General features: G+C 47.0%; 1 protein-coding gene across 2 annotated transcripts in view; it reads left to right on the top strand.

Moving 5' to 3' along the window:
• The window catches only part of Adcy2 (adenylate cyclase 2), a 375,018-nt gene that overhangs the window by 309,508 nt on the left and 52,722 nt on the right, over positions 1 to 12,788 (top strand). For both annotated transcript variants that reach the window (XM_026397066.2, XM_077799966.1), the window contains exon 16: positions 8,329 to 8,466. In XM_026397066.2, the coding sequence (XP_026252851.1) occupies positions 8,329 to 8,466 (138 nt within the window). The remainder of the gene's footprint in view (positions 1 to 8,328; positions 8,467 to 12,788) is intronic.

Raw genomic sequence — 12,788 nt, forward strand, 5'->3', positions numbered from 1 at the left:
TTAATTATTATTTGATTTTAATTATTCTTTCTCATCTTCTGCCTTCTCTTGACCAATGGAAATTCTTCTCTTTTATTCTCTCAAATAAATTGGGAATGAAATATCCTAGTCTGGTTTAGTTTCCAGCTCAGTCTTGGTGATTTGGTCTTGGTTTTCATTATTAACTTAAAGCCTGTAGCCTATATGTGTAACTTACCAGATGCAACCCTGGGGAGCTGTGCAGGCCTCGTTCTAAGACTGATACTCTCTACCCATTTCCCATGCTAGCTTGCTTGAATGTTTCTAAACTAAGTTGCTCAAACGATCCATTTATTGTTATTGTGCTTAGCAGTTTCTTTGCTCAGTGCTCCCTCTGAATACCATTTCTCCTTCCAGGACTCAGTTTCTTTATCACAAACAGGCTTTCTTTCTGTGCAAACATGTGCATGCTAATCAATCGACATATTAATCACTTTGTTATTTTTTCTAGTTGTGACAATGTTTTCTAACATTTTGAAATCATTTTGTCTGTTTCCCTGGCATCTGCTATGCTGAGAAGTCTCCTGCCTGTCCACTTCCTGTCCCTGGGTGGAGGAGCAGACCCCTTGGTCATCACAGGATTCCAGCTTGTGGAAAAGAGACTCCTGTGCTAAAGTGGGTTGGCCACCACTCTTCCTGTGGGACTCAGTGTGTCTCCTCCACCACAGGCTCATCCTGCGCCAGGCCATTGTCCCGTATCTCCTCCTGACTCTCTTTTCAATCCTCAAACTGTGACTGCAAGTTGGATCTCTCTGTTATGTCTTCCGTAGTCTCCTGTGCCATTTGAGGAGTTGTTTACTCAGATCATCTTCCTCCTAGGGATAACCCTTGAGTTTAAGACCTCAACATTGACACGACCATCTTGAGAGAGAGGACTCCTCTGGAAGCAGCCCTGTCGTTTTCTCCTCCAAATCGCTGGTTCACCATGGAGTCTAACCTGCCCTCAGCACCTCAGTCTTGTCGAATGTCCTGTTTCGGGTTGTTGCAACACGGTCCTATCTTGTGCTCATTCTGCTCTCTGTATCCACTGACTCTTCCTCTGGCGACCCCTGCCTCACAAGGTCCATGATATTTTATCATGAGGTCACTTTCAGTGGGCACAGGGGCCCGCCTGGAGTGGGAATATCCCTGCCCTTTGGGGTGTCATGGATCCTTTACAAGCAGCATTGTCCGTGCTTTCCTGGAGCCCCAAGGACTTTCTTTAGGTTTTCACCTGGTAATAACCCTTCAATTTGGGATGTTCACTATGAAGCCGCTGGCACAACTTCCAACCCCACGTCTGCATTTGGAGTTCGTGTTTGTCACTGAAGCTGACGGGTATTTTCCTGGGCTGGCTAGTAGAGTTACCCGGGTCTTCTGCATGGAAGAAACAGCCTTTTGAAGCTGCTGGTTTTGTGGCAGGGTTTCAGTCCCAGCTGAGGGAAAGGTGATCTTTCCCTGAGGGCACTGAAGCACCTGCTGTCTGCTGCCACACATGTCCTGCTCCTGGACACTCCCAGCCGGCCCTGCAGCTCAGGCCCTTTCCCAGAGCTCTCTCTGTCTCTGTCCTTGGTGAGTCCTCTCTGTCTGTCCCTAAGGTAGTGGTGCACTCAGCAAGCCTTTGTTGGGTCCCCCTGCTTCACACACACAGCTCTGGTCTCCAAGGAGCAAAGGCCAGTGTGATGTGGGCATTGTCCTCCACCAGCTCAACCTGTGGCCAGAGGCAGGCTGTCAGCCAAAACAGTGCTGCGAGGAGGTTTCTGTGAGTGTCCCACAGGGCAGAGGTGGTCAAGGACTGCGGTTCCTCCAGGGTATGAGAAAGAAGCAGGTTGACTTTGTAAAATGTGATGGATTGAAGTAAAGAAATTCTTCCATAGGAAATTGAAGTACAGTTAATAATCAAAGCACACGTGAGTCTTTATGACACTAAGTGTTAGTGGGAGTTAATGCCCCAGCTTGTTCCTGCAAGTCAAGGTTGTGGTCCTCAGCACACTAAACGCCAGAGTCGGTGTTCCTCCGAGGAAATACTCGGGAGTGGATGTTTACAGGACAAACCTAACCACTGCATGTTTTAAAAAATATTTTTTAGTTGTCAATGGACCTTTATTTTATTATTTATATGCAGTGCCGAGAATCAAACCCAGTGCCTCACACATGCTAGGCAAGCACTCTACCTCTGAGCCACCACCCCAGCCCCTAACCTCTGTATTCTTGAGGCAAGATTTTAACATGGGGTTTGTTTTTCTAATCTTAACAATGTCTTACTCAGCATCCTGATGATTTTATAACTCTTCTGAGATTTTTTTATGTTATTAAACTTCACTTTATAGAAGCAACTTCTTTCAGATATCTCAGCTTATCTTTAAGATGAATACTAATGGGATTTTGAGTACAATCTACTGTTTAGATTATTAAGTCTAGAGGAATTAATTTTACAGCAAGAAGCTACCAGTTGTTCCTGATGCAAGATGTTCAAATTAAGGAAGGGAGGGAGGGAGGGAGGGAGAGGCAGGCAGGAGAGAGGGAAATATTTTTGGTAGCGTTGTCTTTTCTTGGTTTATTTTAAAATCCAAATAAGGTATCTGAGCATTTCATTTTCTCGCAGAGGATCTGCCCGTACAAGATTCATCTTGCACCTTTTCCAGGGCACCGCGCTGCTCATCCTCCCCAGCACTAATTCTGCAGTAGGTTTTCCTCCGAGTGCATTTTCTTTCTTCTTTTCATCTCCTGCTATATTTAGTGCCAGTTCTGTGTTTGTTAGGGGGTGAGGTGGTATTAGCAGCCAAGAGCTTTTCTGAAGACCGACAGTGAGTTTGCCGTAAGGCAGGGCCGGTCCTAAGACACGGGGCCTGATGGTCAAGACCGGGGGGCTCAGGCCCAGCAAGGCCAGTAGTTAAGACTAGACGACCTTGGATCAGAGCAGGCCTCTTGCCCATTTGAGCTGATGAGCAGCTTCTGAACAAAGGCCAGGATGTTACGAAACGCCCTCATTCCTGATGTTTAATTGGAATGGCCAGGGCTTTGATGGACTTGTTTTTCCCCACAGAGACCATATCTGAATACTTAACCAAATAAGAATGACCTGAACTGAATCGTGGTGTGAACTCACTTTGGGAGAGAACTGCACATGGAGCCCCAAGACCCTCTTCCCTCTCTTCATGCCAAGGGCGTGTCTTGAGCCTCCTCTTGTTCCCTGGTCCCCATGGTCTCTCCTTCCTTGTTCCTGCCCTCAGCAGGGTTTGCTGGTTGTCAGATTCAGATCAGGTGGACTTAGGGGCCCCCACTTGGTGATGTGGGTGGAAATGTAGCCACCTGTGTCCCTCACCTTGAAAATGAAGGATTTAAAGATGATGGCACAGGGGGACATCAGGGCATGTGGAAGACTCGGCAGGAGAAGGAAGCCAACCGTGTGCACCTGCAGCCTGTCCTGAGCCCACACCAAGCCCAGGTGCCTGGTGAGCAGCCCCGAGTGCCACCCATCTGTCACGTCCCGCTGCGTGTGTGTCTCCCCACCTCCGTCTCAGTCAACCGCAACCCTAGGAGTAGAACAAACAGCCTCTCTAGGCAGCATATTCAGTGAGATTATATATTCTGAAATTTTAAAGCAACTTGTTTTAGCTTCAGAACTGTGTCTGTGGAGTAACTGAAGAACAGCTTACCTAATTGACTGCAAGACGGAATCTCAGCTAGATTTAAATTTTCTCCCTGGAGCAATCAAGCTTTGTGTTTTCTGCTCTTAGGGTTTTCAGGGTCCTACATTTTGAAAATTTCTGTCTACAGACACATAAGCATTGATTTCAATCATTTGGTCCTGAGAAAAATACTAATCCTAGTCAATCAGGACACAGACGTGTGATGATCACCTTGAATTGCAGAACCAAAGCAAATTCTGCCAACTTCTGACAGAATCTGAGCTGGAGGAGGAGGATGGTCCGTTTGGGTCTTGATCCTTCATGCTGCCTCACAGCTTCTCCGCTGCTCACAGATCTGACTGTGTTCTGTGCTAATACCACTAGTAGAAGCATGAATTAAACTACCATGGTGCACCTTCTCAGGTAGGTGTTCTCTGACTACATGGCCTTCCGGATACTGAATATGGCAGAGCATTAAGGGGTACTCCTTTTCTTGTTCTTCTTTTGTGTGAATTTTTTTGTTTTTGTTTTTGTTTTTGTTTTTTTTTGGTGCTGGGATTGAACCCAGGCCAGGGGTCCTTTACCACTGACCCACATCTCAAGTCTTTGTTTTTTAAATAATGATTTTACCTGTCTTATTTTATTTTTTAATTTTTTCAATATTATAGGTATAATTTTTAAATATTATATATATTTAGAATATTTAAAGTATTTAAAATGCTCACCATCTACAACATGTAGATGGATATAATATATATATTGTAGATGGATATAATCCTCCTTTATTTTATTTATTTATTTTTTTGTGGTGCTGAGGATCGAACCCATGCTTCACACATTCGAGGTAAGCACTCGATCTCTGAGCCACAACCCCAGTCCCCTTCTTTTAAATTGTTATTTTTCTACTTAGTTGTACATGACAGCAGACTGCATCTCAATTCATCGTACACAAATGGAGTGCGACATTTCAATTCTCTGTTTGTACACAGTTTAGAGATGTACCATTTAGGCCATCATAAATGTACCTAGGGTAATGATGTCCATCTCATTCCACCATCTTTCCTATCCCCATAACCCCTCCCCACCCTCCCCTTTGCCCAATCCAAAGTTCCTCCATTCTTCCCATATGCTGCCCCCATCATAGATGGCATCCACTAATCAGAAGAAACATTCAGCCTTTAGTTTTAGGGGATTGGCTCACCTAGCAAAATATTCTCCAACTCCATCCATTTACCTGCAAAAACCAGAGGACAGACTTCAGGCCAGGACCAACCCCAATCTGAACCTCGCACTTGGGTAGCAACATGATGTGCATGTCTGGCCCCAGGTGGCCTTGGGACGATGCCCTCAGTTGAGCACGTTTCTAGCCAGCAGCCAGTGGTTCCGCTCCTGGGGTCCCTGGAGCCCAGAGCTGTGCTGGCTTGAGATCCCCAAAGGCTCTCGGAGAAATGTGGAATTCCTAGGAAAGTCAGCCCAAGAAGTGGAGCTGAAACATTGTCCTGCATCTGCGTCAGTGGGGCTCCAAGGCTACAAACGTCCTTCATCTCACACCAGGTCAGGGAGGAGAAACAGCACAGTGGGAAGGAGGAGAAGGAGAGGGTTGTATGGCTGTTGACCAAAGAGGCATAAAGCAAGTGGATTTGGGGTCACTAAAATGTTTCTGAGAAATATCGTATTTTCTTCATGGAAATAATAAGAGTCAAGACTTTTAAGTCCATTCCCAGTGCCCCAGGCGCTCATTTAAACCTCCGATCAGGATGAAGAGGCTAGTGGTGCCATGATCCCCATTCTACAGACATAGAAACTGAGACCAGAGAGGGTAATGAACCTGCAGAAAATCTCACAGCTCTCGGGGTTTGAACCTGGACCACTGGCTGGTTCTTCTTAGTCCTCTACCCACCTCTCATCTATTTAAATGTCATTTAGCTATTGTGTCAGCCTTTAATATATGGCAATGTTTTTGCAACAATGTTTTTGCTTTATGTTTTTACTTGTTTTTCATTCTTTTATTTTATTTTTTAATCTTTTCCTTTTTATTGGTGCATTATAATTATATATCAGTGGGATTTACTGTGTTCATACATGCACACAATAAAACAGTTCATTCCCCAGTATCTCCCCTTTCCTCCCCTCCCTCCCCCGATCCCCTTATTCTATTCCACTGGTCTCCCTTCCATTTCTCTTTTGAATTTGTTCTAATTAGTCATACATGACAGTGGAATGCATTTTGACACTTTATACACAAATGGAGCACAACTTCTCATTCCTCTGGCTGTACGTGTGCAGAGCCACACCAATAGTGTAATTAGACATGTGTACAGGGTACTAATGTCTGTCCCATTCGTCCTTCCCCTCCCCACTGCCCACCCCTCCCCTCACTCCCCTCTACACAATCCAAAGTTCCTTCATCTTCCCTACTGCCTCTCACGATGGATCAGCGTCTGCTTATAAGAGAAAACACTTGGCCTTTGGTTTTGGGGGATTGGCTTACTTCACTTAGCATGATGTTCTATAGTTCCATCCATCTACCTGAAAATGCCATAGTTCATTCTTCTTTAAGGTTGAGTAATATTCCATTGCGTATTTGTACCGCAGTTTCCCTATCCATTCATCTACTGAAGGGCATCTAGGTTGGTTCCACAGTTCAGCTGTTGTGAATTGAGCTGCTATAAACATTGGTGTGGCTGTGTCCCTGTAGTAAACATCCCTTTACTCTCTGCCTCTTTTGCATTTTCTTTCTGAATCATTCCTAAAAACCTTGTGGACAAGTCTGTTTTCGATTTATTTTTCCTTTTTATTGGTACATTAAGTCCATTATCAACAATGTTTTTAGGAATGATTCAGAAAGAAAATGTAAGAGGCAGAGAGTAAAGGGATGTGTCCTAGTGATGTTCAGAAGGACTTTCAGTTGAGTTTTACTGCTGTCTCGCCAGGCCCACCACTGGGTTAATGGAGCAGGTCCAATGGCATAATTTCTTTACTTGTGATTTTTTTTTTAAATCATTACCTTTTTGTGTTTCCCGTCTTGGGTCATTGCCTTGAGTCTGCGTCACGTGGTCTTGGTCCACCGACTCTTTAGCATAATGGTTAGAATGTAGATGATCCCTGGAGAGTGCTTAGGCTGCTTTCCTTCCACATAACACATAAACCCCCTGCCTGCAGCACACTCGTCACCCACACCTGGGGGGACTGTGCATCCACCATGTCACCTGGTCCTAAGGGTGAGCCCTGGGAAGGTGGCCCTCGGGTGAGGTGAGCTCATCACTAGAGCCACAGTAAGTGGTGAGGGACCTGGATGTCATTCTGAAAGGACTCCATCCTTCTTGCACTCAGCAAGCTGCTCCTGCAGCCACGCCTACCCAGCCGGCAGGGGGAAGCAGCCCACAGTCCGTCTGTCCTTCAGAGGGTGAGTGGGTAAGCAAGACATGGTGGACGCTCAGCAGAAGTTTATTCCGTCAAATAGAAGAAGGAAATCGTCCTGGATAGTACAGTCTGAGGAACTTTGAGGGCACATGCTAGTGGGAAAGTCAGCTCCCAAGGACACAGATGACGACGTGACTCTACTCACAGGAGGTCTCTCCAGTGGCCAAAGTCATGGAAACCTGAATGGAAGGACAGTTGCCAGGGTGGGAGGAGGAAGAAACAGGGAGTTCCTGACTGATAGGTGCAGAGTTTCAGTTTGGCAAGACGAAAAGCTAGATCTGTCGCTCTGTGGTGTGAACGTCGTTAATGTTTCTTACACTTTAAAGTGATCTGGAGAGTGAATTTAATAATATGTTTCTCCACATGATTAAAAATTGTCTAGAAATTTTTTGAAAAGAATTTCTCTGTGTGGAAGACAGATTGGCAGACAGGACGAGGTGAAGCCAGCCTGCCCATGCCACTGGGCACCATCTTTGTAGGTTTAGACACCAAACTAAGCCTGTGGTCTGTTTGTATTTTCCTTTATGTTTTCTTTTTTGTATTTACAAACACATACATTTTTGTACCAGGGATTGAAGCCAGGGGTACTTAACCACTGAGCCACATCCCCAGCCCTTTTTATATTTTATTTTGAGATGTGGCCTTGCTAAATTGCTGAGACTGGCTTGGAACTTGTGATCCTCTTGCCGCAGCCTCCCAAGCAACTGGGATTACAGCATGTGACACTGCACTGGGCTCTTTTCCATATTTTTATTGGTGTCTTATAATCATGCATAATGCATTCATTTTTTACATATTCATGCATACACACAAATATAACAATATAATTTGGTCAATTTTGTGGTCTGGTTGTATCCTTACAGTCTGCCATTGCAGCAGTAAAAGGGGTGGGAGATATGTTCATCTGTTTTCTACACAAATCAGCTGAATTTATAATAACCATTTCAGATGAGATCCTGCACATCCCCAGAGTGGTTTAATTAACTGATGTGTTTCTCCTGCCAACAGAATTACTTAAAAACATAACTTCAGGTTTATTTTAAAAGGCATACAGGCCCCTCATACTTTGTCTGAGAAATGCCGTTTGTTCTTCATGTGCAACCGTGATACCGACATGATTTTATTGCAGTGTGGCTTGGTGGGGGTCCCCAGGGGAGGGTGGGATGTGCTTGTTCAATTGGTGCTGATGCTCCTTGTGGTTTTAGACCCCATCGTTAATAACCTCTCGAGGACCCACTAAACCGCTGTGCCTTTCCTTTCCTTCCTCTCTTCGCAGCAATGCAGCAAAAAAGCCTCTGCCTCTCTCCTGTGGCTCTGGAAGTCGTCAGGCATCATCGCCAACCGCCCCTGGCCGCGGATCTCCCTCACGGTCGTCACCACGGCCATCATACTCACCATGGCCGTGTTCAACATGGTAAGCCCCAGGGCTCCTGCCACGTAGGGCTCCTGCCAGGCCGGGCATTCTTGCCTTTCATGGCCTGTCCTGGTGCAGTCCTCTGGTGACACCATGACTGTCACTCCTTTGGTGACATCCATGGCTTCCTGCCTGTTCAATTCAGTGTCTATCAGCTGCAGCAAATTTCTCCAAGGAGAAGGAGGTTTCCACAAGTGACCTGGAGAGAGACGGTGGCTTCATAGGGCAGTACCCGTGTCCATGCTCCTGGTGACTGCTTGGCAGAGCACAGAAGTCACAAGGAAGTGCTGTAGGACCATCAAACTAAGAGGGTGCAGCAGACGAGTGTCCTGCCCAGGACTTTGGAGGGCTGATCTCAAACCCAGCTCCTGACTTATGCTGGGAGCTTTGGAAAGATTTCCCTTAAGTGTCCCAGGCTCTGTTTCCACTTCTGGAAAGTGACAGTCAGGATTTGTCCACCAGGTGGTCCTAAGGCTGAAGTGAGCTGAGTTCCCTCCATGCTTAGGTCAATGCTGGGCATTGTATCAAGTGGAACCAGTGGCCACCTGTATCATCATCACTGGTGTCTACCCCAAGATGGCACTTAGGCGTGAGTGTGCTTGGGGACACATCCTTCTTATTATTCCTTCATCATCATCACCATCACCCAGAAGGGTCCTTGATATTTTGCAAGTGCTTGGAAAAGCAGAAGAGCATGAGAATACCATGAGTTCTTGCCTCTCAGAAGCATAGCATTAGGTTGAGGTGACAGAGCACACATAATTTAATAATAATGTCGTTTTCATAAAGGAGAAAGCAGTCATTGCAAAATAAAAAAGATTCTTTCTGCATATAAATGCGTCAGTGTGGCCCAGGGCCACTGCTGGAGCTCAGCGCCCAAGGCACGCTCTGCCTTCAAGGAGCTCAGAGTGGGTCCAGAGACAGCCCACTGGTGGACCTGTTCAGGAATCATCCTGATGCACACCAGAGGCAGCCACTGAGGCACACAGAGGTGGCAGGAAGGCAGAGCAGGCCGCTGGCTGAGTTCTGAAGCACGAGGAGTTCACCAGAGGGACCTGGGGGAGGTGGGGCCAAGAGAAGGTGGGCAGGAAATGAGGAGAGATGGCCCTTGGGTCTAGAACGAGAGCAGAAATTTGCAGAAAGAGTAGTGAAAAATAGGGCTGAGGAAGTGGAGGTCGGCCCTGGGTGCTCACATGGAGTCTGCATTCAGCCCCTGAAACAGGTCACACGGTTGCCCCCAGACACCTGGAGATTCAGGTGAGGCCAGTGCCTGGAGCCCAGATAGGCTGGAGCCCTGGCACAGGAGTGGAATGGCCTCTCCATCCTCTCCATCAGGAGGATCTGCGTCTTGCCCTCCTCCACCCTGAGGATGTCATGGGGTCGTGGGCAGAGAGGTAGGTAGGCAAGAGCCTCGGCTAGAGACCTGAAACCCGAGTGTTCCCACAGCGGTTCCCCACGCTCAGCCTGTGGCGGGTTGAGCATTAGTGCTGCCCTGAGACGGGCTCCCGGGAAGCGCAGTCAGCTCAGAGCAGTTTTGTAGATTAAGCAGCAGGCGCCAGCTGAGTCCAAGGTGAACTCAACAAGGAGGGGCAGAGAAACAGCACTCTTGGAGGATAGCAGGGTGCACTGGCAGGAGTTCTGAGTGGTTTTTGCAGCCAGAAAGTTGTGTGTCCTTTCCACTCAGAAGTGAGTGTCTGCTGCAACGCCTTTATCATCAAACCTCCTCGTCTCCCACCTGTGCTCACCTGTGCCCGTCAACGTGCTTCCTGAGGGTTCACCTTCACTGGCCAATAAGCCATGTGACATGACATCTGCATGGAAAGATATCTCTTTAGGGGGTCTTTGTTTTCTTCATACTTCCAAACATCCTAAGAAGAGAATTCTCTGTAAGGAGTAGTCACTCATTAGTTTCTAAGTGAGTGACTGAATAAGTAATGAGTGAGTGAAAAGGTAAGTACCCAACCTTCTGAAAAAGAAACCGTTGCCTTTTGTGTAAAATCCAAACTCACAGTTATTAGGTAATAATTTTAGTTATTAAAAATTAGGTAATTTTTTTAGGAGAATTCAACTAGGAAACACCTGATTTGGAAGCTGACCACGTGTCATGTGGGTAATTGGTAATGCTAGATGGTAATTCAGTGGCTGTCTGTGAATGTTTGACAAGCACAGCACTTAGGAGACCTCTCTGCAGCACCTGGATACTTCTAGAGAGAGGTTTGTCTTCAGCACCAGAAGGAAGTCTCCCACTGTTGTCCTTCCTCACAGAGAGCAGGGTGCGTTGCCAAGGGAAGTGGAGGAGTCCGCTGAAGACACTCGCACAGGGTGACAGAGGCTTTGAGAGGAGGTTACCAGGGACGGGGAGAGAGAAATGGTGGTGCTTCCGGGGCAGAGCAACCCACACTGAGCAACCTTCTCTGGGGCAAGGAAATGGCTTTCTATCCCGTCCCGTCCTTCCATGTGGAGGGAAGGGGACCAGGGGCCATTTTTATTGGCACCTGGTGCATCAAGATCAATGGCTCTGGTCCGTGCAGGGCTCTAGTATTTATGTCAAAGCAAAATCATAAAATGGCATGGAAGCTGACATTAGATATGGGAAGGAAGTAATTCTACCTAGTAGTAGTGCCAACTTATAATTTATTAATCACAGAAGAGCTTGTCCCTGGGGCTGTGCCTTTGATCACATCAAACGGTTTACAAGGAAATGCCCTCAGCCCCTCTGGTCCCCTGCTGCTGAGCTGGAGGGCAGAGGCGGACTCAGCCTCCTGGCCACACTCCCCACTGGGTGGTGCCCACCAGCTTCAGATCATGGGAGCAGAGCCGGCAGGTTAGAAGGCACCCCCACAGGTGCCGTACCAGGGAGTGGTCTTGCCCCTCACCCCTTCTCACCTGGGAAAGTGGACACCTCCCCTGGGGGCCAGCAAAACTCCTAAGTTTCTCTTAGGGACAAAGCAAGGAACTTTGTTTTTTTCCCTTTTGTCTGTCCTTAATGTTTGCTATTCTTTCTTGTGTAATAACACGTCTGACATAAAACGTATCCGGTAACTCTGACAGCAGGAGACTCAGTGGCATCAGGACATAGGCAACTCCGTGCAGTGGTCACCACTATCCAGCACCAGACTTGTGCATCACCCCAAGCGGGAACTCTGTCCCACGAAGCACCGCCATTCCTCCCTCCCCTGTCCCTGGTAACCAGCGTTCCACTTTCTGTCCTCGTGAGTTTGCCGGTCCAGTACCTCCTACAGGTGGGCTCACAGGGGAACTGTACTTGAGCCTGGCTCGTCTCACAGCACTCTCTGCTCAAGGCCTCAGCTTCTTATTGAGGCCCCAGCCCCTCTACAGCAGTGAGCCTCAGTCTCCTGCATTTCTCCCGACGAGGGCACACGGCCCTTATTAACTGCTTCTCCAGCATCTTCTGCCATTACCCTGTTTGCCTCAGAGGGAGACAGATGGGAATAATTTGAGACGGCCTGAAGCTACCCATGACTTCCCTCTCTTGTTGACTATGGAGCTGGGCCCCTTCACATTGAGACTTTTCATCCATTTTTAATAACTACCTTTTTTTTGAGCCTGCATTTTAACAGCCCTTGTGAGAGTCAGAGCCAATAAGAGCAGTGTGTTCACAGGGCCAGCTTTTAAAATTTCATTATGCACTGATATTGAGAGGACAGGTCAAGTTTCAGATAAAATAGATTATGGGATTTTATCAGGATTTTTTCAACATCTGATGTTCATCTGTTTGATATCAAATATCTCAATAAAAAGTGGAGAATAACCAATTAGCTGCCCACCTTCTTTTTAATATAGGTTCTTGATATCAAGTTGCAGGTGCCTGGTGTTGAACTTGAGTTCATAGCACATGTGTGAGCTAGACAGCCTGCCAGGGCTGGCTCTGATGCTTGACACTGCCACCCTGGGACTGCCCTTATCATTAGGCAATTTCTTCTGACAAACTCCTAAGAAATGTATTGTACGTAAACATTTCATGAATTTGCGAGCCTCAGAGACAAGGGGTCAGCTGAGGTCACTGGAAATGCCACTGAACTTCAGATTGTGTGCAGAAGGCAGGCACAGTACCATCAGGCTTAAGGCGCCCTATCAAATCGTGTGCTGACACTGGACATGCGCTGAAAAACATGGTCTTAAGACGATTTTAATTGCCTGGGAAATGTAAAATTCAGAAGTAAAGTAGACACAGTGCTGTTAGCACTGAAGAGGGTGTCTTGTTCTGGATGACAGTCTCACTTTCCCAACCACCATCAGGACCGAACACGTGCAAAGGCTGCAGCGGGGAGCCGCGGGTAGTGCTGATGTCGAGGCTCCCC

This window comes from Urocitellus parryii, chromosome 1 (genome assembly GCF_045843805.1).
Source record: "Urocitellus parryii isolate mUroPar1 chromosome 1, mUroPar1.hap1, whole genome shotgun sequence".
NCBI classification, from domain to species: domain Eukaryota; kingdom Metazoa; phylum Chordata; class Mammalia; order Rodentia; family Sciuridae; genus Urocitellus; species Urocitellus parryii.